This window comes from Juglans regia, chromosome 11 (assembly GCF_001411555.2).
Source record: "Juglans regia cultivar Chandler chromosome 11, Walnut 2.0, whole genome shotgun sequence".
NCBI classification, from domain to species: Eukaryota; Viridiplantae; Streptophyta; class Magnoliopsida; order Fagales; family Juglandaceae; genus Juglans; species Juglans regia.
Window position 1 is genome coordinate 15,089,693 of NC_049911.1, and position 25,054 is coordinate 15,114,746.

At 35.6% G+C, this 25,054-nt stretch overlaps 3 protein-coding genes and 1 long non-coding RNA gene across 7 annotated transcripts in view; all 4 read left to right on the forward strand.

Moving 5' to 3' along the window:
• The first annotated feature begins 1,402 nt into the window (after positions 1-1,402).
• Positions 1,403-9,234, forward strand: LOC108990933. Of its 4 annotated transcripts, XR_004797645.1 has the most exons (7): positions 1,403-1,656; positions 3,676-3,788; positions 3,924-3,962; positions 4,595-5,022; positions 5,625-5,800; positions 7,539-7,618; positions 8,937-9,234. It is a non-coding gene; the product is annotated as an uncharacterized LOC108990933 (long non-coding RNA). The 4 variants fall into 4 exon arrangements; XR_001996077.2 differs by lacking the exon at positions 7,539-7,618 and having other exon boundaries at positions 1,404-1,656; XR_001996076.2 differs by lacking the exon at positions 7,539-7,618 and having other exon boundaries at positions 1,405-1,656; positions 4,644-5,022.
• A 5,128-nt stretch (positions 9,235-14,362) lies between these two features.
• LOC108990929 lies at positions 14,363-14,866 on the forward strand. The gene has a single exon (XM_018965058.1). The coding sequence runs from the start codon at positions 14,363-14,365 to the stop codon at positions 14,864-14,866; it is 504 nt and encodes a 167-aa protein (XP_018820603.1).
• A 380-nt stretch (positions 14,867-15,246) lies between these two features.
• On the forward strand, positions 15,247-18,225 carry LOC108990932. The gene is made up of 2 exons (XM_018965060.2): positions 15,247-15,437; positions 17,562-18,225. Exon 2 carries the CDS (start codon positions 17,580-17,582, stop codon positions 18,132-18,134), a length of 555 nt encoding a protein of 184 aa, XP_018820605.2. The 5' UTR covers positions 15,247-15,437; positions 17,562-17,579; the 3' UTR covers positions 18,135-18,225.
• A 1,301-nt stretch (positions 18,226-19,526) lies between these two features.
• The window catches only part of LOC108990931 (ALBINO3-like protein 2, chloroplastic), a 52,620-nt gene continuing 47,092 nt past the window's right edge, over positions 19,527-25,054 (forward strand). The window contains exons 1-2 of the mRNA XM_018965059.2: positions 19,527-19,970; positions 20,327-20,433. Of these exons, the coding sequence (XP_018820604.1) occupies positions 19,552-19,970; positions 20,327-20,433 (526 nt within the window). The 5' untranslated portion in view covers positions 19,527-19,551. The remainder of the gene's footprint in view (positions 19,971-20,326; positions 20,434-25,054) is intronic.

The following is a 25,054-nucleotide window of genomic DNA, read 5'->3' on the forward strand; positions in this document are numbered from 1 at the left end:
TAAGTATTCTTATTCAAATTTGATTCCACTTATTTCAATCGCAACTATGGTCTCAAAGTAACTTTACAATCTGACGAATCACATCAATTTATATGATTACTTTTATGTAATTTCTTTGTGCCTGGAATATTTCTTTTTATAAAATATTATTTCATAAATAATGTGACTAGATATTATGCGTTGAATTATAAAATAAAGGAAAATATTCTACCTATAAAAAAATTACACAAAAACAATCTCATAAACTGATGTGAATTGATGTGATTTATCAGATTATAAAATTACTTTTATTTTAAAGTAGATCTAAAATAAATCTTATCCATTAAGAACATTCACAATGGCTCCTTTATCTTATCATTTAAAATACATAACCAAACTTCTTTTTTTCTATTTTACATACTCACTTTTACAATAGATCATACATCAGTTTATCTATTTTTTCTTCATATCATTTAAATAATATTTTTTATTCTTTTTAAACATTTCATTTCTACCAATAAATTTGTAATATCCATATATATAAATATTTTTTTTTTGCAATATATTATTGTATACAATTAAATAATTAGTCCTATACACACGAAATAAAAATATATATACCAAGTAAAAATTAAAAATAAAATCCAAATATGAAAAAATTGGATAAATAATATTTGCAGGATTTTTTTAGAAAAAAATAAAACAAAAGTATTTTAAATGATGAACAATAAAAAGAATTTGTATTGAAATGTAAAAGTAAAAACAAATAAGAGAGTAAATGAAGTATAAATATTAATAAAAATTATTTGAATGATGAACAATATCTGTTACATATAGTGAATTACTGTAGCGATTTGTATTTTACGTGTTATTTTACATAATTGCATGGAACTTATTCTATAAACAATTCTCCAAATCATTTACATTTTTTGTATTATACATAAGCAAAATACTATTATATATTTATAAATCACTTTCATACCTACTCGATTTAAGCCAACTCTTTCTTTTTCTTACCTCATAAAATAAAGGATGGTGCTATTATGCTATTTAAGTTTGCCTATTTGGTGTGTCTCTGGTGTAAATTTTTTTTTTTTGCTTTTTATTTTAAATATTTTTTTAAATATCTTTAGACATTTTTAAAAAATAAGAATATTAATATAGTAATAGTTCATTCCTTAATTATTAAATAAAAATATATTAAAAAATAAAATAAATTATATAAACGATCAAATTAAAAGAATAAACTCGGACGATAATATTATTTTTCAAAAACAAAACAAAATAAAAACAACTCTTTCTCTTTTAATGTGGGGTATATACTTTTCAAAAAATAGAAAAAACGTGGGTATATTCTCCAGTTAAAAATAAGACCAAAAAGCTAAAGAGATTCTGTTCAGGAGGCAAATTCATCCTTTTTAAGATGTGCGGTGTGGATAGTCCTCTGCCTAGCCTAATAAAAACAGACAAACAAACCACTCTTCCATAAAAGCTGACTGTCCCCGTCCCGCCCCGAGTGTTGTATGGAGAACAGATGATTCGACCGCAGCAAACTCAAGAACCATCTCCTGCCCCCAAGTTCCCAAATTGTTCCTAAAAATATACTTGCGAAGTCAAAAGGGTACAACCAGAAACGATCAGAACCTCATACTCAAAGACTCCGGTTCCTCAAATCATGTACGTGGTTTTGCTGAAATTTCTAGACCTTATTTATTTCTCCGAAAAGCTTTACATGTTTGTTTACTAGTGTACGACAACGCTCGCCGAGCGTTCGATGGAATGCTTCTATAAACCAAATAACTGATTTTTGTCTTACTTCTTGCACTCGAATATTGCTCTACGGTCAGAGCATTCGAAACTGAAATTATCAACCCGATGTAACTAGATAATTGGATCGATGCCTTTTTGCTTTCTTTCTTTTTTATTTTTTATTTTCTTGTGGTTTCCTTGCTCGGGCTCTTCTCGGTAGTTTTAGGCCCGTTTGGATAGAGAAAAGTGTTTTATCTTATAGTTACAATTTTTTCAAAATTTCATACAAAATATAATAAACAATTTAATTTTTTCAAATCTTAAAATAATAATAATATTAAAAAAATAATATTCTAACAATATTTTATTCAAATTTCATCAAAAATTTTCTCATCTTATCTCACTATCCAAACCACGTCTTATTGTTTGACAAGTTCGATGTCTAAGATCTGATTTAGATAGAGAGATGCTTCAATCTTAGCACATCTTATTTTAATATTCAAATACTACAAATACAAATACTTTTCAATTTCAAATTTACAACTTTTTTATAATATTTCATAACTCTTTACAAACCATCTCAACTCATCTCACCTCAATTCACGATCTAAACTAGGCCTAAGCGAACCATTGATTGGAATAGTCAATCTTTCCAACTTCCCTTCTTGTCACGATTTCCATTCTTGCTTTGTCAACTTTCCATTTATTCTAGATTCCCATTCCATAGTGATTGTTTTTACATGGTAAACCTACAAACTAACACAATTTTATGTGATCTGTTATATTTATTTTATAATAAAAATAATTTTACAATCTGATGTACCACATCAAGTCACGTTAGTTTGTGAGTTTACTTTTGTATAATCCTTTTGTTGCTAAAATATTTTTCTCTCATTTTTATTTAAAATTACTATTAAAGTATTAATATTTTTCAAACTAGTGCCTATTTAAAAATAATAATAAATCCCTCTGTCCAAGCTCGGTTTGAGTGATGGAAAATGTTGATGTGACACATATCTTCCACATCCATTAAAAAGAGGACATGCACTATATTCATACATGGTGAACATGCCACATCAACATAATTTTTATTTATTTTTTATGTCGGGGAACCTCTCCAAGGCAGAGTCTTTCGGACCACCTTTGTAGTGTAAATACCGATTTCATGTACCGTACCCTTAGAAGTTTCCTTACAGGGAACTGGTTAAATTGCTGGCTTTTCATCAGAGGGTGTGGCCCCAAATGATTGTTTTCACCCATGAGGTGTTGAACATTGGATCTTGAAAGGAGTCATATCCCAAGACCAAGGCCTTCACCATTTGGGCCAACCCCTTGGGGTTACATCAACATAAATATTAGAAATAAAAAAACGTAATTTTTTAAGAAAAACAAGAAAAGGGGCCACCTAGGGGGCACTGCCCAAGGGGTGAGCGGCAATGGCCACCCCACAATGGCTTTTTGTGGGCCACCCCTTGGGCGGTTTCTTTGATATAATGTTTATGCTAACATGGCATGTTGACTATGTATTTTTTTTTAGGTCTAGTTTGGGTATTGAGAATAGTATTCTTAGAATACATCAGTATTATTCATTATTTTATTATTACTTTTCATTAATATTTATTATTATTCAATATTCTATCATTACTTTTTCACTATTATTCACAGAATACCTGAAAATACCACACTACCTAAACGCAACCTTAATGTTTTTAAAGCTGAATGCATAGAAATATGTCATGTGCCCTCATTCGATTAATTTTTAGATTGCAGCTATGTGTCACGTCAGCATTTTCCGTCGCTAAGCTAACAAAGCTTGCATGGTGATATTTTTTTGAAATAGGCACCTAACTCCAAGGATTAGTTACCTTTATAAACCACAAGTACCATTTTGAGAAAGTCCAAAATCCAGGGACTTGATCTCTAATTTTCCCTTATCTAAATTTGTAGATGCTCGGTATTCAATTTAGAGAAGAAAGTACTTCCTGCTAGGGCATTTGAAGTCTGATCCTCCTAAATATTGATTTTTCATTGAAAAAGCCCTCAGGTCCTATCATTTGCAGGTATCTATCATTTTTCTTTTTCCATTTGGAATCCTTTGAAAAAAGCAAAAAAGCCACCATAGCCAAAATTCTTTGAGTAAGGCTCTGTGTGTGCATTATAATATCAACGGGTTGTTTGTCATTTGTTGATGCCAGGAAAAAAGTAGTGACTTCCAGACCAGTGGTGCTCACCAGGTTTGTGGGCTCTGGACTATCCTGGCACTGTTTGCTTATTAGATTGAAAGGTGTAGTTGATGATGTTACAACAGTAGGGTTTTGTGTTCGGAATGCTGGCTTTTTGGGTATCGGAATTTGTTATTCCCTTGAAGAAGTTAATTCATAGACTGTTTTATTCTGGGAAAGCCTACAAAAAAAATAAAAATTACATGATGGCCTCTGGTAGTAGCTCTCAACAGTGTGAGGAGACTCTAATGGAGTCATGTTTGTTTGGGGATGCCATCGTATTGTACAAGTTGTTCAAGTCATGCCTTGGAGTGCCTACTTAGACAGAATTTGTAGAGTGGCCCCTCACACTATTTGTCCCTCTGATTTTGAGAAAATTTATTAAAAATCTAAAAATAGCTCCCAGTTGGTGAAAATTGAAGTCATTTTGAGGCTATCTAATTGAGCCGGTGACTTGATGCAAAAAGGGAATTGATAGGGGACATTTATTAAGAGGGTTTTCACTCAGGCTTCTAACATGAATTAGGCAAACTAAAAATTGGGGAGCTACAAAAAAAAATAAGAGTTTTTTTTGTATGATTAAATAAATAGTGGTTCTGAAAGAGAGATTTCTAGAACAGGGAGCTGACTAACTTTTGTTTTAGGCATTTGTTGATTGGTTTGGTTGCCAAACCATACTTGTGTTTATTCCAGGATCGAAGGAGAGCTAAAAAAAAAGATGGTTCTGAAAGGGAGATATTTGGAGTGCCAGCAGTATTGAGAAACGTAATAGATCTACCAACTCTATGTAAAACATTTGAATATGGGAAAGTGGATACCTAGAGAAAGCAATGCTCTCAGAAGTCCATTCCTTACTATGAAATTGAAGGCTGTGGTGCAGCATTACCAGAGTTGGTTTGCTGCCAGATAATTTGGTCATTTGCAATGAAACTCAATTGGGTGAAGGAGAAGCTAAAAGCAAGAGTCCTTTCTGGCTCTTAAGATGTTTTTGGGCTGTCAAGATATATGAAATTTGGTTGCAAAAGCATGGCTTTCCTCAAGGATGAGAATTTTATCTTCAGTTGATTTCTGGGTATTTGTTCTGTTTTTTGTCTGTCTACTGTTATGACATGATGATTGCTGTTATGGGACACCTTATAGTCTTGCGACTCTTTCCTATAATGTTGTACAAGCTATAATAATAGGCTCCAAAATGTTGTCTATATGCCTGATTGTTATTTTTTTGTGAAATTAATCAAATGAGAATAGGTCAATGCCTTAATGGAAGATTATTTTTCTTTTGATAAGCGATCGAAGATTTTACCAATACAGGCGAAGGACATTGTCCAAGTATACAAGAGAAACACCTAACAATGAAACAATATAAGATTAAAAGCTCTTTCTATGAGGCCTAATTCAATTGATATTTCCTTGAGACTTTAGGAAAATTAACAAATAAAAGTTATAACCGAGTAACCTGTGCTATTGCATCATGTATATTGAAACAATGGCATTGTACATATCATCCCAAATCTTCTTTGCAAGTGTAGCATAGAGGCTTACACTCGAGCTTATCCAGAAAAATGGTATAAACCAAAGTGGCAATTTTGAAAACACTTACAAATGAATGGAGCTTATAGTCAAGACTCAAAACCACTACTTTAGTGGTTCACAGTGTCTTTTTATTTGTTTCAGTTTCATACCAAAAAATCGAGCTAATCCTGAAAGGTTTTTTGATGGATGATATCTATCAAAATTCATCATTCTCTGAATTGGATGAACCAGATCCTAAAGAGCAGACTATGGATTTGTTCACAAAAGACCTTGACTATATGGAGAAGATAAAGGAGTTGCAGGGTTACCTTGACATGGTAAATCTCAATTTTATAGTCATTAGTTCCTCACCCTTTTATTTCAATCTTCTCCTTTCTGGTTTATTTGTTGCTTATTGCCTATAATCTTTAGTCTTGCATTTTTCAGTTTCTTTTTTTGTTAATTTTTATGTTCATAGTTGATGATTGTTTTCCTACTAGGTTGAATTTGTTTTTGTAAAAGTTGTTTTCCACATTGTTCTATATTTTGTTCGATCTAAACATGGCTTGTGCTTTAACAAATTGGAAATCATTCTCTAATCACAGCCCTCTGTCTCTACCACCATTTTTCGATCCCATCATCAACTCCACCCCACCAAAACCACCTCATATGTCACTCTTCGCTTTGCATGGTTAGCACCAATTCCCTTAACCCTTCCCCCTACCTGAGCTAAACATGGCTCATGCTTTAACAAATTGGAAGTCATTTTCTCTAATCACAGCCCTCTGTCTCTACCACCATTTTTCCACCCCATCCCATCCCATCCCATCGCCAACTCCACCCCACCAAAACCACCTGTTATGTTCACTCTTCATTTTGCACGGTTAGCACCAATTTCCTTAACCCTTTCCCCTGCTACTCCTTCGCACTTGGTGACCACCTACAACTTCAATCCACAATGCTCTACTTCTATTCATCATCCCCAGCTCCAAGTTTGCCTCTAGTTCATCATCCTCAGCTTCAGATATACCTCCATAGAAGATAAGGGACACTCGGTGTATGTTCTTAGACGTTTTTTCTTTAATACCTTATTCCAATGGGCTTCAACTATTGTGTTCAATGGAACTAGTGTCCATGATTTCCTTGTTTCTTTTTCTAGTTCATGACTTGTAACTAGGTTCAGTTTTTGTATGCTTCCTGTGTACTTGGCTTTGCCTTGCTACTTGTCTCGATAAAATTTCTTATTAAAAAAAAAACAAAAAAAATTGATATGCCTCCTTGACTAGTGGATTTTGTTATTGTCTTTTCGGGTCTTTACAAAAGAAATTTTTTGATTGGTAGGTTTTTGCAAAAGAAAAATGATATATATAAGCCTTTTAAGCATAATCCTTTCATCATTTCCTGATGTTGACTGATTGGTAAGTAATTGACAAATAGTTTTCGATCTCACGTCAGGATATGTTGAAAGGATGATAACTAAAAAGCTTATGAATAGTATGTCTTTACAGAAAAATTTGATACAAGCAAACAAGGTTTTTAGGGTCTAAACGAACCAGTAGAAAAGAAAGTTTTGCTAGAATTTCACTAATTTGAAACTCAATGTCAAACCTATAGAAGAAGTGTGAAATTGAAGATTGTACGAGTTTTCATTTGTTATGAATTTAGCATGAATTCACCACCAAAATCACCAACATGATTCACGAACTTCTTGAATAATTGCAAATTATTACATTAAATGTTATGCTTGCCCTTTTTAGCTAAATTACATTTCAGTTATTTTGCTAAAATGGTTTCTTTGGTAAACCATAACGTTGAATAAATCAGCCCTAGCCTCTGTTTTTTTTTTTTTTTTTTTTTTTAGCATGAAAAGTCCACTTCTCAGTTATATGCTAAGTAATAGTTCTTTACCAGGTTGGGGAAAAAGTAGTTCCTTAGCAATAAGCCCTTCGTTGAAATTTAAAACAGGAAACTCTTTGCTTACTAGCTGACCATGAGTCACCATAATCATCATTAGAATAGTTTGATATCCACTTTATGGTAAATTGACAATAAAACTACCATTATCTTCATTTTTAGTTATTCAAAGAGTGAGCAGCTCTCCTCCCATTGACAAATTACAATGCTGCAGTTTCCTCCCATTTTAAACTAGATGGAAGGTATGTATTCATGACTTATTCTAAATACAAATTATTTCACAACTATTGTTACTGCCAGGTCAACCCCTTGACGCGAACAGCATAAACTGATTAACCCTTCCCTAGATGTCTCTCATTGGCACCTACTCAACGACCATTCTGGATGGTTTCTCCAAGCTCTACCTCTCTGAAGCTCTCTCCCATTTTGGAGCCTCAGCTACAGGTCATCAAAATCGCCAAAGTCTTGGTGTGATACTCCATGACCATGACAGAAATTGACTGCACTCACCAACTGATGGAAAAACTTTCTTGCTAAGTCTTCCATGAGCTTTCCTTTTGCTACTTTTGCACCTCCTTTCATTTCCATCATGAAGAATATCATTTCCTAGTGGCCATGACTTCTTATCGTATCGGTGGCGAATCAAGCACAGGATCTTCGTATCTCATACTTCCCAAAGGGAATGATTCCTAGCTGATTGAGGTTATAGTTTTGTTACATATTTTGGTCTTCCATCGAAAACAAAAGAAGTGACAAGTTGTGAGACTTGTGTTTTTGGAAAATTGGATTAAATTTTGCCAAGAAACATATTATTCCTGAGTGGGTGTGGATGATAAAGAAATGTGCAGGGATGTTAACCTCAGGGGTATTGGCCTGGCAGTTGTAATAGACGTGGCTATCCCTGATCTTAGGAAAAAAAAGAATATTGGACACATCACACATGTCTTCCATTGGATTTAAAACCAGAGGGGAGAAACCAAAATTAAGGGCTTGTTTGTTCAAATTTATTGTGAAGATAGTAAGTTGTTTTTGTGAAATAGTTAGGGTAACCCAAACTTCGTTTGCCTTTCATGTTTAGAAGAGTATGTTGAGACAACAACAATCTGCTCATGGTAATTTAAACTGCCGCTTTTATGTAGGACTCATAGATGCCAAATCAGATGATTTATCTTGTTCCTTTCAAACCCCATCTCGAAGGTTTTGCTTGTTGTCTCATCTTGGGACATAGCTCATGCTTTGTAATGAATCAAATGTAATTTTTTTGGTTATCTCAATCTTTTCAAAGTAGAATATTTATTAGTTTTGTGTAGTTTCTAAAAGTCTTAACTACCCCTTATGCTATTGAATGGAGTTTTCGCGGTAGAAAGTGTTTTGAGGGATGTTTTGAATCTCTTATGGCCCCAAGTCTTGGAATAGATCCCAGTTAAACATTATGCAGCATCCTATCTTTTCATGCTCTGTTGAAGGCTAAAATCAGTAAATAATATTTTTTTTAGCATAATGCTTTTGTTATTTTTAGTGACTTGAAACACAAGCTTTGTGCTGCATCTTATGTTTTAGGTAAAGAAGATAGCGAGGCCAGGTTGCTCACAAGAAGTTCTGAATGTGGCCTTGAGTTCCATGTCCTCTCTTGTCAACTTCCTCTCCTCCATGTCCTCCAGATCAAAAACCCTGTCCTCACTTTGACAATGTTACCATGATTGGAGAGAACAATCAGTTACCAAATCTTGTTATATTTGCTTTTATTATACAATGTCAATTGAAGTCTACATACATGAACTGTGTATATTTTTATTTCATGAGAGTGCCCTTTAGAGTATGAAAAGAGACAGATAAAGGGGGGTCGCTTGGAGAATTTCATATTTTTATTTGATAATATTTTTATTTTACTTTTTTCTCTCTTATTTTCTAAAATTTCATAAAATATTTTAATTAAAATAATTTTTAATTTATTTTATTTCATTTCAAATATCTTATTAATACTTACAAATCATCTCAATTTATTTAATATTAACCGACTATCTAAAAAGATGACTTGGGGTTTGTCTGGGGTCTCACTTGGAAGTGAGTTTTCTCTCTAGATAGAGTGAGTCTTGAGGCTAGCTTGTGTTGGTCTGAGTGAGGTGAGTATGGAGGAGGAATTGTCAAAGCAGTGGGAGAGATTATGTCTCACAGAGGAAGAAAAAGGAGTTGCTCTAAAACTCCGGCCATCAATATCTACTATGAGAATGAACCACTTTTGCCTACTGGTTATGATAGTGGCAGAGAAAATCATCAACAGGGAAGCTTTCAAGAGCACTATGTCAAAAATATGGAAATGTGATAGCTGGCTCCAGTTTTCAGAAGTTGGAGCTAACAAGTATTTGATTGAGTTCCAAAGTAAAAAGGATTTGGACAGGGTGATCAATGGCAGGCCGTGGTCATTTGATAGATGGCTTTTATGTATTCAACCCTTCAATGGGTCAATGTCCATTAATGAAGTTAGTTTCAACAAAGAGGAATTCTGGATCCAAGCCTACAACCTGCATTTCGACTGCATGAACCAAGAGGTTGGAATCCAGATAGGAAACAGTTTGGGAAGGTTCATCAAAGTTTATGTAGATGAAAGAGGCATTGGATGGGGCAAGTTCTTGAGAATAAGGGTGGAGCTTGATATAACCAAAACTCTCCTAAGGGTCTGTTCATTAAAGTTGATGGGAAGAAAACATGAGTGTATTTCAAGTATGAGAGACTGTCTTCCCTCTGTTTCAAATGTGGAGTGATCAGACATGTGAAGAACTCATGCTCAAATCAAGGGGGTGGGGAAGGGCAGAGCCAATATGGGGCATGGTTAAGGGCCCCTATAGTAAGGGAGAATGGGCTACAATTCAAGAGATATGGTGAAAGTGCTGATCATTCACCCAAGTCTGAACCATGGCCATGGAGGGAGGGGAAGGAGGTCAAGGATGAAGACAATAGTGGTAAAGCAGATTTCATGGAAGGGTGTCAGGAGCCTACAAAGGAAACTAATACCATCGAGGAAAAAGGTGATGGGAAAGGAAAGGGGCAGGTACTAGGGGACATGCAAAAGTCAAAGTTTCAAACTGAAAATAGAGCTATGGGATTATTAAAACATCCAAATACTGCACCTTTAGGCGAAGACGAGGAGACAAGGGATATGTTGGGAGTGGTGGAGTCAGGATTAAATAAGGGAAAGACTGTTTCTAAAGAGACCAAATTTGACTTCAACTTTGACAGAAGAACATCAAAGAGTACAAAAATCTCGACTGATCTAGTGAAACAGGTTCAGGATTTTAACCGGTTTTTTTCCAACCAAGTTAGAGTACTTGATCAAGTTAAGAAAACTGCCAGCTGGAAGAGGAGGGCTCGAGACATATGCATAGAGAGAGGCTCTTTGGATGTGGGGGCTGCATCATCTTTTCATTTAGGTAACAAAAGAAACAGAAGTTCTCCACTAGCTATTGTGGATCAGAACTTAACGAAAAAAATTAAAGTTGAAAAAGATGACAATCTTGTTTCCCCTCAATTTGATATGGTGGAGGCTGTGGAACAGCCCCACCAAGACAAATGAGTTGCCTCAGTTGGAACTGTCGGGGGCTTGGGAACCCCCAGACAATTCATGAATTGCACCTTTTGGTGCTTAAAAAGTCCCCAGCCTTTGTGTTCCTTATGGAAACAAAGTGTAAAAGAAACATAATTGAAAGCCTCAAAAAAAGTCTAAAGTTAGATAATAGCTGTGTAATTGATTGTAAAGGAATGAGGGGTGGGCTTGCATTCCTTTGGAGAGAAGAAGTGGAAGCTGTAGTGCACACATACACTCAACATCATATTTCTCTAATGGTGAAGGGAGCTGAGGGGGGAAAAGAGTGGTTGCTGACTGGCTTTTATGGCAGTCCCAATACCAGTAGAAGGAAGGAAAGCTAGCAGCTCCTTCAAGCTATTAACCAGAAAGTCCCATAGGGTGGGTGTGTGTTGGAGATTTTAATGAAATACTCAACTTTAATGAAAAATGGGGAGGAGCCTTAAGACCTAAAGCTCAGATTGAAGATTTTAGAGCTGCTGTTGATGCATGTGGTCTATGTGATATGGACTCTATAGGAAACAAATTCACGTGGAATAATGGAAGATTTGGGGGAGCCTTTACCAAAGAAAGATTGGACAGAGCTTTTTGCAATTCCAATTGGAGTGAGACCTATCCAAACTCAAGTGTTTGCATCCTTTCTGCCTTGTGTTCAGACCACTGCCCACTGCTAGTCAGCTTTGAGGGGAGTCAGGATTATAGGACACAGAGGGACAAATCCTTTCGTTTTGAAGCACATTGGGCCATGAGAGATGGTTTTCAAAACCTGATGAAGGAAATCTGGCAAAACAACAAAGATTCAGGAAATAAAGTGATTGCTTTTAAAGAGGGGCTGAACCAATGCAAACAAAAACTTCTGCAATGGGATAAAAGAATGAAGGGCAATTCCAAACAACAATTATAAGAGAATATGACACTTTTGGCTAATCTTCAAAAAAAGAACAAAGGCCATCTTAATGAGCAAGTTAAGCAGGTTTAGAAGGCTATAAACAGTCAATTGGAGGAAGATAACCTCAGATGGAAACAAAGAGCTAAGCAAAAGTGGTTGAGAGAAGGTGACAGAAATACCAGATTTTTTCATCAAAGTGCCTCATTCAGAAGAAGAAACAACAACATCAAAAAGCTGGTGAACAATGAAGGACAGGAAGTGTATACCACAGAGAGCATAAGTTCCATCTTCCAAGCTTATTATAAAAATCTTTTCTCAACATCTTCACCAGGAGACTTCTCTGAAGTTTTGAATTCTATGGAGTCTCGAGTCACAGAAGAAATGAATGCTACTATCACAAGGGTATACACTCAACAAGAAATTGAAGAGGCCCTATTTCAAATGGAGGGCCTCAGCTCTCCTGGCCCTGATGGATTTCCTGCTGCTTTTTATCAGAAGCAATGGCCTCTCATTGTCAAACAGGTTTGTGAAGCCATATTGCAGGTGCTGAATTCAAATGGTAACATCTCTGCTGTGAATAACACCTTCATTGCTCTAATTCCCAAGAAAAAAAACCCCACCAAAGTTACTGAATTCAAACCCATCTCCTTGTGCAATGTTATGTATAAGATCATCTCTAAAGTGATAGCCAACAGACTTAAATCAATCTTGCCTCTCATCATTTCCAATTCCAAGTCTGCTTTTGTACCAAATAGACTCATCTCTGACAATGTAATAGTGGCCTTTGAAACCTTGCATACGATGAAGTCTAAAATGCCAGGAAAAGAGGGTTACATGGCTCTGAAACTAGATATGAGTAAAGCATACGATAGGATAGAGTGGAGCTTTATCAAAGCTGTGATGTGCAGAATGGGATTTTGTAATAAATGGATAGAATTGGTGATGAAATGCATTGAAACAGTATCATATGCCCTTCTAGTTAATGGAACCCCTCAAGAACCTTTTTATCCTTTTAGAGGGATAAGACAAGGTGATCCCCTATCACCTTATCTTTTTATTATGTGTGCTGAGGTCCTTAGTTGTCTTCTAAGAAAAGCTGAAGGTGAGGGATTGATACATGGGGTACCTATTGCAAGAGGCCAAATAAGAATTTCACATCTATTTTTTGCTGATGATTGTCTCCTATTTTGCAAGGCAAATGCCATTGAATGGGGCAGACTTTTTGGACTGTTGAGAAAGTATGAATTATGCTCGGGTCAAAGGCTCAATCTGGAGAAAACTTCTATAATTTTTAGTAAGAACACAGCAAGGATCACACAACAATATATTTTATCCATTGCAGGGGTGAGACATGGTTTGACTTATGAGAAATATTTGGGATTGCCATCAGTGGTGGGAAGGCTCAAGTACAAGACTTTTAAAGGCATTTTAGACAATATTAGATCTAAAATCAGTAATCACAGGGTTAAATTACTGTCACAAGCTGGGAAGGAGGTTTTCATCAAAGCTGTGCTTCAGGCACTTCCAACATACACAATGGCTGTTTTCAAGCTGTCCAAAACCTTGCTCAAAGATATCAACACTGTGATTAACAACTTTTGGTGGGGACAACAAAACAATGAGCACAAAATTCACTGGATATCATGGAAGAGGATGGGAAAAACAAAAGCTGAAGGGGGGATGTGATTTAGAGACTTTGAGGCTTTCAACATAGCTATGCTGGCAAAACAATGTTGGAGGCTAATCCAACATCCAGACTCTTTGGCTGCTTAGGTAATGAAGGCCAAGTACTATCCTAAATCCACTTTTCAAGAAGCAAAACTAGATGCGAGACCCTCATATATATGGAGAAGCTTTCTAGCAGCAAGACCTTTGATTGAAGCAGGATCCTATTGGAGGATAGGTAATGGGAGTCAAGTGCATGTTTGGAAGGATAAATGGATTCTCTATCCAATTCCTAGTAGGGCTCAAAGTAATGTTAGTGTGGTGGGAATTAATGCAACAGTCTCTAGCCTAATTGACCCTCACACCAAGCAATGGAGAAGTACTATGGTGCAACAGATATTTAATCAAAGAGAAGCTGAGATTATTCTTAAAACCCCCATCAGTTCACTTAACAGCAGAGATAGATTAGTATGGCAAGGCACAAAAGATGATATTTTTTCAGTAAGAAGTGCGTATCATAAGGAAATAGAGAGAACTCACTTCCAACCAAGTCAAGCTTCAAGTAGTTCTTCATTCACAGCAGTCTGGAAACAGATATGAAAATTAAAAGTGCAACCTGGGGACTAAGTATTCCTATGGAGATCCCTTCCAACTAATTCAAATCTTTTAAAGAGGAGAATAGTTGAGAACCCTCTCTGTCCAATCTGCAACTTGGAGGTAGAAGACTCGGCTCATGCTCTATGGAGATGTGAATCAGCTAAAGATGTTTGGAGCCAATGCTAAAAAAGCTTACAAAAATGTCATCAACCTCACATGACTATGATCCAATTACTAGAAGAATTACATCAGGTCATGGACAATCGAACCATTCAAGAATTTGCAGTAGTGGCTAGAAAGATATGGTGGAGAAGAAACAAACTCCTCTTTGAAGGCTCCTTTGCACACCGGAATGCTGTAGTGAGGGAAGCGAGAGGGATATTGGATCTGCAAATTGAGGAGGAATCAAGACTGGTTCGAGGGCAGACTAATACACTAGAGGAGGATTGGCAGGCTCCTCCATCAAACTGGATCAAGCTAAATTGGGATAGTGTAGTAGATAAAGCAAATGGAGTAATTGGAGTGAGAGTAGCAGTTAGGGACAGCTTTGGTTATACCATTGCTACCAAGAAAACTAATAAACTCCTCTTTCCCGATCCACTACTAGCAGAGGCTTTTGGAGCTCTTAAAGCTGTTCAGTTTGGTGTGGAGCTTGGTCTATCCCAAGTTATTGTTGAAGGGGATTCATTGCAAGTTATTAATGCGATGAGAAGTGATAAAGAAGGTTGTAATAGTGTAAGAGCATTGGTATTGGATTAGTCAAATGCCTTTTCATCTTCAAATTTAAATAATTTTATAAAAAGTTGACCTACATTGAATTAGCTAAGCACATTTCAAATAAAATCTGATCTACAGTCTTTTCATCTTTTTTTCTAAAGATGAAAAGAACGGTTTCAAGTCCAAACTAATTGTTTATTATTTTCGGCTCAACTCCCGTGATTTCCTTCTTTCTTCTTCTTTCCTCTTTCTCTCCCGCGTCTCTTCTTCTTCCCTAGGTCTCTCGCGTCTCTGCCTTCTTGTTCCCTTTTTCTCTCCCGCGATTTCTTCTTCTTCTTTTTTTCTCTCTTCTTTCTCTTCTTCTTCCCACTCTTGCGTCTCTGGCTTACTCTTCCTCATTTCTCCTCTTCTAGGGTTTTTTTTTTCTCTTCGCACCATCTTCGTCTTCCCTCTGTCGCGTCTCTGCCTTCCTCTTCCTTCTTTCTCTTCTTCTAGGTTTTTTTTTCTCTTCTTTCTCTTCTTCTTCCCCTTTCTCTCCCGCGGCTAAAAACGCTTCCATCTTGTCTCCAGCACGGCATCGCAACAGCTTCTCTCCAGCAGGACAAGCAACTCGGTAAAATTCGAAACTTTGTTCTTGATTTTACTCTTGATTTTATTGTTTGGGTTTGATATTAATTAGGGGTTTTTCCTTGGTTCTTCATAGTTAATTATGATTATTTATGTATTGGGTATCAGATGCGTGCAAGTCAGGCATTTTATTGTTCTTTTTTGCCTACTGTTTGAAGTTTACTTCATTACTTTTGAATTAGAGATAACTCGGTTCTTGGAGGTGTGATTGGAAATTGCATGTTGTGTAATGTACTATAAAATTTGAGATAACATGTTGTCTATAAAATTTGAAGGGATGTTGATAAGTGCACAATGTCAGATTTTGTTCAATCGGTGACTAGATTGGGGCAGAATTTGATTCATACATAGAGAACCTACAGAATTTTACAGTAGTGTGTAGTAGAATTTTGCAGAATTTTGAAAGGAATGGTGAGAATGTATTTTGAAGGGATGTTGGGTTTGATGTTATTTATGATGAGAATCTGATTCAATCGGTACCTTTGTTGATATAGACATAGAGGATATATTTTATGCATAATGGTCAAAGTGATCTTCATAGGTGCCACTTTGTATCATTTACAATTATCTTCTTCCCATGTACTACCTAAATCACTTGCCTTGCCATCAACCCATTCAAGCTCTGTTTTTAAGGGATGGAAAAGGTAAATTATTTAATTAAGGGTTAAAAAATAATCTTAAAAGTTTAAAACAAAACAAAATTATAAGAATCATTTGCCTAAATTTCTGCCAGAAAAAATTTATATAAATAACTTTTAAATTTACCTACCATTTTGCATACCTCAATACAAGAAGTACTAAGAATTTTTGTTCAAACTTCTCAGCCTAGCTCCAGATTTACCACTGATCTTTTGGCTTTGTACATGTCAAATTTAAAATCATCATGATGTGATCATCTGCAGATCCAATATTTTCTGATCCAGCCAGGTCCAAATCAGCTTAAATATTATAGAATCCAAATCATCTTTCCCATTTGCTAGCAATCCTTAAATAAATTAATGGATATCATATACAGTGTATACAAATTAATTTACCAATGCATGCACACTTGGCCTACTACATCAAAACTTGCTAGATGCTGTCCAAACCTTGCACCTCAAACGTACCCTATAGATAACTTGATCTATAGAAGTGACCTTTCTCTTGGTAACTAATAAAAGGATGCCTTAAAGCCAATTAAGAAAGTATTGGACTAAAAGTACTATCTTTTATGAGAAATGCTTTAGTCACAAACATATCATTTTATAAAAGTAATTTACTAATTCACTTCATATATGAACACAACTAATTTGTGCATGCCTCCATTTGAGAATATCTAATAAAAGTACTAGGAAGTACAAGAAGTACTAGGAAGTGCAAGGACCTAGTTACAGGTTGGTCACCATGGTACTCATTTGACTTGACAAGCATTTGGCTGTTGTATTTGGCTGCTGTTTCAGTAGCTGTTGTATTTGGCTGCTGTTTCAGTAGCTGTTGTATTTGGCTTCTGTTTCAGTAGCCTTATCTTTTTATGCAAGTACCTAGTATTTCTTGGTTCTCTGATATTTGTATGAGTCCAGTCCTGATTTTTGGATATTATACTTGAATCAAGAATGGATACCACATTTGATGAAGATCCATTCTTTATTACTCTATTGCAAAGTGGTGAACAGGGTATATCCAGTACCCTAATGACTAGTAGCCATGAGAATATTGGACTCCAAGCAACACAATTGGAATGTGAAAAAAGGCCACTTAGTAAGAAAACGCAACGAGGTGTGTCTTTTACCATAGAAGAGGACAATCTCCTCGTGTCGGCTTGGCTCAATATTAGCATGGATGCTATACGGGGGACAGATAAAAAATACTCTCAAATGTGGGAGAGAATTAGCAATTATTACAATGAGCATAAAAAACCTAGCATGGCAAATCGTTCAGAGAGGTCATTGACCAATCGATGGTCGGTGATCCAAAAATGCACAAATAAATTTTGTGCTACTGTGGCTCAAGTAGAATCTTTGCATCTAAGTGGTGCGACAGAGCATGATAAGGTATGAGTTTCTAACTAAATTTCATTTTAAATTTTCTTGCTAAAATTATATTCTCATTCTTGTTATATTTGCATATTTAGATTGAAAGAGCTAAAATCATGTATAGAGAGACTGAGAAGGCCACATACAACATGGAACATTGTTGGTGTCTATTGAGACACCAATCAAAATGGCAGCAACACGTGTCCATGTTGTCAACTAGAAGGAAACCACATGGGAAACGCCATGCTATGGCGGAGTCGACTCCACTAGGAGACGACACGATAGATGACAATGAAGAGGTCATTTTTGAGAGGCCTCCAGGGAAGAAGACTGAGAAAGAAAGGGAGAGAAAAAGGAAGGCTGCAGAATCTTGTGATGCAGAATTTGTTGAGGCCTTAACTTGCATGACAAATGATAGAGCTGTTTTCATGTCTGAAAGAAGACAAGCAACTAGTAAATTGGATGTTGATAGGGCTCAATTACTAGTGAAGAAAAAGAGGAGAAATGATACGGAGAATAGGAAGATCGATATGGAGATAATGAAGATGGATCTTGCTGGCATGAATGGAATGCAACGAGAATATTTCTTGAATCTTCAAAAAGAGGTTTTTGAGAAATCAAGGAAGCGATTTTCATCTCCATCTCAATCTTTATCTTTTGAAGATGTGTAGTATTTTGTTGGTGGAGAGTTTTGGGGTTGTAGCCTATGATATTTTGTGGTGTTTTGTTATTTTGGATCATAAATATGGGTGTGATGTTCATACTTTTATATGTTGGTTACTACCTTATTCATCACTCTTATTTTGCATTAGTTGGTGATGATGTTTGTGAGAATTGGCTTGGTTGTATTGAAGATCGATGAAATTATTTTGATAATATTGATATCGTGTGATTAAATTTTGTTTATTAGATTGTGAAAATGAATATGATTGTTGGAGATTATAGGAGGTTATGAAGATAGAATTAATTAAAAAATAAAAATTAATTATAAAAATAAAAAAATAAAAAAAATAATATTTTATTATTATAGAGAGTGTGATGACTAATCCAATGTAGACTTTAAGTTTTAAATGGTTAGCTAAAAGTGAAAAAGTTACATATTCTTCAAAATTTGAAGAATAAAATAGCTAATCCAATACCAATGCTCTAAGTATGTATGTGAGTGAGGCAAAACAGATCCTTCAAAATTTTGCCAAGTGGGAGGTTTCTCATGTTAGGAGAAATAGCAATACAATGACTCACTTGTTAGCAAAAGATACTCTTTCCATCCATGATGATATTGTAACCTTGGGGGTTCTTCCCTCTTGTATTCCTTTGGATTAATTGAATGGAAATGAGTTATGTTTCAAAAAAAAAAAATATTTACCGACTATCGCCTAAGAGCATTCTCATTGGATTAGCTAAAAGCTAAATCCAATGAGAATTTAGCTATTAGGTGGATAAATTGCTCACATTGAATTAGATATATTCCAAATATTTGGAATATAGTTACAGTAATATCCAAACTAATTTCTAAATTTGGAACACACTATTCATTCATCAAATCCTTTTTATATTATTTCTTTCTCTTTCCTTTTAATATTAATTATTTCTCTCTCCATTTTAAATGACAATTGAAAAAATATAATTAGAATACAATTACAAATTAATATATAATATTATAAATAGTAAAATATGATAAAATAAAATAAATTCATAATTAAAAAAATTAAAAAATTTTCAAAATTATTAATTACTCATTACTATATAATGAATAAATGGATAATTCAATTTGGAGATTTGATATGAATAGTCAAAATTAAATTCATCTTATATTATTTTATTATCATATAATGAAAAAATAGCTATTCCAATGTAGAGATTTATATAAATGGAATAGCTAAAAGTTAAATTTATCTTACATTCATAAAAAATGTATTTTAATTTAACTATTCCAATGAGAGTGCTCTAAAAACTAACGAGCGATTTTAAAACAAATCCACAGTAAAAACATCAAACAAGTATTCATTATTAGTTTAGACTTTTTTTTTTTTTTTTTTTTGCCAAAGAAAAATGAAAGCAAATTGAAACGCCCGCATTCTGTAATTCATGGCTACTTCAAAGCTCTTCCACCGCCTCCGTCGCTCTCCCGCCCCTTCCCTTGTTCCCATTCTCTCGAGCGCGCGTCTCTCTAACCTCCTTCCCAGCCCTATCCCTGTCCCCAGCTCCCCAGCTCCCCACCCTTCTCACCCTCGCAATCCTCGTTTCCTCCCGCCCCTGAACCCAATCGCTTCTTTCCACCTCTTCCACTCCCGACCTTTCTCCTCTCATTTACCAGATGACTCTGAGCTCGGGCGACTCGGTGGTGACCCGGGTACTGAGGCAGCGACCGAATTGGAGCTTATAAATGCAGGACTTGGTAAAGTAACGGAGGCAGAGCTTAATGTTACTGTCGACGATTCCATTCTTCCGGTTCATTGGGTGATTTCGATGCTCGATGGCTACCACGATCTCACTGGATTCCCTTGGTAAACATTCATTTCTTCCCCCTCTGTTTGGTTTCTGCGAAAATATGGGAAACCAAATGAAAACTCTTAATTGGATTTCTTTTCTTGTTTTCTTTTTTAAAACGATTCACTTTGTTCTCTGATTATCAATATCTTTCTCTATTAAGTTTTACTTACGACAAAGAAGTTCTATTACCAAAGTAACCGCTGTTTTTGAAATTTACGCAAATCAGCCAAAAAACGAAAAAGAACAAGAAAAAAGAAAGGTTAGTTTGTTGAAAACGTTCACAGAAGGAAACATGAATCAACAATTTTAACGATGAGCGATTAATCCTAATACTTAATAGTCTTGTACTGGTTTTTTGATGAAATTCCAGGTGGATAGTTATTGCTTCCTCCACTCTGGCTCTCAGAGTTGCACTGTTCCCAGTACTGATTTTTCAACTTAACAAGTTGAAAAAGATTGCAGAGTTATTCCCGAAGTGTGAGTTCGTAATCTTAGTATACCATGTATTTGGCTTTCCTGTTTTCAATACGTTCGTGCCTACCTCCTGCTCAACCTTTGCAAAAAATGAGGATGTTTATAGTCGTCTTTATGCTTCTTATTATTGTTCAACTTGATTTGAATTTAGCTGCTTCAATTGTCTGGATATATCCCCTAGTTTGTTCTACAATGGGACAGTTATTTGTTGTGGTTGGAGCTCAATTTGTTGCTGTCCCCTAGTTCTTATGCATGATACTTGCAGTTATGGATCTGGCATTTTGCCTCATGCAATACCAGCTTTTGAGGCTGAAAGAGAGGCCTGATTTTGGTATGTGAAGATTTCTTGAAATTAGAGAACTTTATCTAATGTAGTGTAAATGGCAAGAGAGAAACGATTGGACCTTCAAAGACAGGAACTCAAAGCTTTCTTCTTTAGTACACTCTACTATCAGATGGTTGTCCATTTATCTTTCTCTAGCCCTAGCTTCTAGAATTTTCTCAATCTCTTTACTTTCTATAGTCAGGTGCATATGTGTATGCTCCTTATGTGATTGAATGGTGCCTATTTGTTCATTAGCAAAATAAAAAAATCCTCAAGCATCAAACCATCTATGAGTTTTTAATAGCAAGCCCCATTTAAGAACTCATCAAGTAGACTAATTTTATTTTATTTCATTTTTGTATGTGAAAAAGGAATTCATTAGGGAAGCTCCATTTCGGCTCAACCCTAGTACATGAGAGGCATACAAGAGGAAAGAGTACTTTGTTGAGTTACTATTATGAAACAAACACAATTTGTAGGGAAGGAGCAAGTGTCGAGAAGCTAGCTTTTGCATAAAAAATATATACTTTGTATTATTATTGCTAAATAAGAACTTTATTGATGAGGGAAATAGGCATAGTCCAAGTACATAGGACATATATGAGAGCAACAACCATGTATGATAGTGAGGACCTGATATTGACTGATGCGTGTGGGTGGTGTATGGCATCTCACAATGTTCTAATGGGGCTCCAACTGACCATTGACTAGTGCTTTGGACTATTTAGGCTCGGGCTTTCTCTTTCCTAATAAAAAATGTGAGGCTTGATTTGTGCCACCTACTATGGAATGGCGCGATGAGGATTCTAAGAATTTAAGTGGGGAGATTATGATACCCCATACTAACTGATGAGTGTAGGTAGTGTATGAGATCCCACATTGCTGGCGGATGAAATTTTTTTGCTTTTTATAATGGTTCCAATGGGGCTCCAATTGTACCATTGCTAGTCCTTTGGAGTATAGGCCTAGATTTGGCTCAAGCTTTCTCTTAGGGCGTTACAATGGTTTAGGCCTCCCTTAGGGCGTTACAAATGGTATCAGAGCCTATCCAAACTAGAAGTGTGGGACTTGAGCCTTGCCACCTTGTAACACCCCTTGCAGTAGGCTTGGGTTGCACGTACTTTTGTAATTGAAAGCCAAGCAAGAGACTTGCATCAATTAATAAAACATCTCTTTATTTCATAAAAGAGGTCTTAAATGAAAAAAGTCTTAAAATACAGACATAGAGTTTTAATGCGGAAAATAAAATAAAATAGAACACACGCTAAATCCTATATAAATCAAACTAAGGACGCCTAGATCTAAGTGATACTAGGTTGCTTTGTCTAAGCTTGGGTTGCCTGCTCATCCTGGTCATCTTCTTAACCTGGGTGGTTAACAACATAAAAGGAAAATAAAATGAGTCAAAGACTTAATAAGAAGCACAACATACTATAAACATAATAAACATAAGTTTTTTTTTTTTTTTTTCTAAAAATAAGCATAATATTGATATAAAAGTTGAAACATTCATACTTCTACTCATGGCATGCATGACTTATAAAACTTGATTTTCGTTTTCTTATCTTAATTGGCCAACACACATTAACCCCGTGTGCAAGGTTGTGCACTGGTCCCATTGCCTGTGGCCATAAGGGGAATTGCTAAAAATATCATAAATATCTGTGGTGCAATTAATCTCTAGGGGCTATCGGACTGGGGGATTTTTCCCTTGAATTATCCGTGGTGCACTTGAGGGAAAATCATTGCCGAGAGCTTGTGCACCCTCGGGATTAGTAGAGATGCTGTTCCCGAACACCAGGTGCCAATAAAAAATCATATCTGTGGTGGACCACGCTTAAGTCTGTGGCTTGCATATCTATCCATAATTTGCATTGGTACCATGCATCTCTGTGGCCATCTTATATCTTAATCTTATCAAATCTTGGGTGGTTTGTTTTCACAAACCATCTCAACTCATCTCATCTAATCATTACAAATTTTCCAAACTTTCAAACAAAATACAATAAATAATTCAACTTTTTCAAATTCCAAAACAAAAATAATATTAAAAAATAATATTCTAACAATATTTTATTCAACTTTCAACCTTAATCTCATCTCATTTGTGTAATCAAACAAGGCCTTAGACTTATCTTACGCTTATCATATAAGGACTTTCATAACATATGCCGCATGAGATGCATGATTCAATTAATTAACATGACTATAGTATAATAATAAAAAATACAATATGATCACATGGTATGATGAATGGTATGCTTTACGTAACTAGTCAACTTGTTCTACCTATTTCACATCACACTTGGTACATTAAAATGGGCTTCCAAAGAAACATCACACTATTCTTAGGTTCTAATTAGGGTTTATAATCAGCATGTCATATGTTTTTATTTAAGACAAAATTCTTTTAATAATTCTTTTATGGAATAAAGAGTTTTATTAATTATTTAAATCTCTTGTCTGGCTTCATTTACGGAAATACATGACATCCTTAGCCTACGGGAAGAGGGTGTTATAGGCCTATAGGCCCTAGTTGAAGTTCAATCCAAACTTAACGCCTAGGACTTGGGTGCGATAGTCATAAATATTCAGGCTATTAAAATCTATTACAATCTACCAATGAAATAAAGTATTTAAAAAAAATTTTAAGCTCATCCATTGACCGATTGCGATCTTTAAAACTTATTCCATTCCTCTCCTCCAAAGGCACCACCAAATCGAAATCATCTTCCAAATTGTTGCGATTTGTGAATTCTCATGTAGGCCTCTCGAATTTGCTAGAAATTCAACCACCCTTCTTAGCATCTCCCAAGCTAACCCCATTATAGCAAAGAAATCACACCATCATTGTCGTAAAAAACACGCTTAAGCACAAAACGTAGCACTTTCCTTACTAAAAGCGAAACACATTTTGAAAAGTGCAAGCATGCTTTTCTGCATATCAAGGGGTCATAGTGACTTCACAATAAATTAATGAATGGTGAACAAACTCCCCACTCTTATTGCACATATAACACCCATCCATAATAATGATTCAACATTTTCTTATAATGTCTAGAGTGAGGACTTACAATACCAATCCATAATAATGATTCAACATTTCCCTAATGAGGCTGTCTATACAAAGAAAGCAGCTTTTAAGTGGGCCTTAGTCTTCCAAATGTTCTACAATGGGAATATATTGTGTTTCGTGTGGTGAGAGACCTATAATGACTGAACGGTAAATTGGGGGGGGTCTTAGAAGGATGCCAAAATATTCTTTGCACCACCCCCACTCGACTAGAGTACACAAGGTTGTAGAACTCCTTGAATGCGTCAACTTTTTAATCTCATGCAGTCTAATGAAGGTGACATTCTATTGAGGAACTCCACTATATACATCAAGTAGTTCGCAATTGGGGCTTCTTGCATCTGTGTAATTCCATAGATTCCTGGATAAGCTTCCTTTAGGGGTATCTCGCCACACCATTTACCACACTAGAATTCGACTTAGAACTCGTCCCCTACCACAAATCAAGTATATTTAGAGAAGTAGCCCATTCTCTTCTTATTTGCTTCCATAGCTCCATTGTAACACCCCGTCCCTAGTAAGGTAAGAATGCTACCAACCTTTCAAAATCACTCAGAAGTAAGGTCCCCATGTCGATGCTCGTATTATTATATGATGTCATTCTTTATGGCTACTTGATTCAAGGAAATTGCCCTGTCTACCATCAACATCTCAATAGCATTGTCCTCCTATGTGAATTAACCACTGGATGGAAGAATGTCGTGCACTTGTCTCCTTCAATTTTTTTTGGTAAGTAAACGATTATATTAATATTAATATTAATATGAATAGGCATAAGTACACAAGGGGGTATATAAGAGGTAACACCTATTTAGGAATAAGAAATAGAAACAAGAAGATTGTGAAAATTGAGGCCATTGAAATCTACAGCTTTGGCCCTTAAAAACAAAATTCTAATAAAAAGTAATCTAATCTCCTCCGATGAACATTCCCTGTCTTCGAATGTCTGCTCCTTTCGTTCCTGCTAAATGCACCAAAGAATACATATAGGAATCATCTTCCACACATTTGAGATTTGTAGAATACCGCCCAGGTTCGTCCAACATGCTAGAAGTTCGACCACTGTTGCAAGCATAACCCAGGCTAGCTCAACCCGTCTAAATACATCATCCTATAATGCTCTAGCAACCTTGCAATGTAGTAGAAGATGGTCCATAGTCTCACTATTTTGTTTTCACACAGCACCAGTCCACTACTATCTCCCTATGTTTCTGTAGTAGACTAGC

What these genes read in the sequence shown, in the direction of transcription:
- LOC108990929 (XM_018965058.1), top strand. Translation starts at nt 14,363, where the DNA reads ATGGACAATCGAACCATTCAAGAATTTGCAGTAGTGGCTAGAAAGATA.
- LOC108990932 (XM_018965060.2), top strand. Translation starts at nt 17,580, where the DNA reads ATGTATAGAGAGACTGAGAAGGCCACATACAACATGGAACATTGTTGG.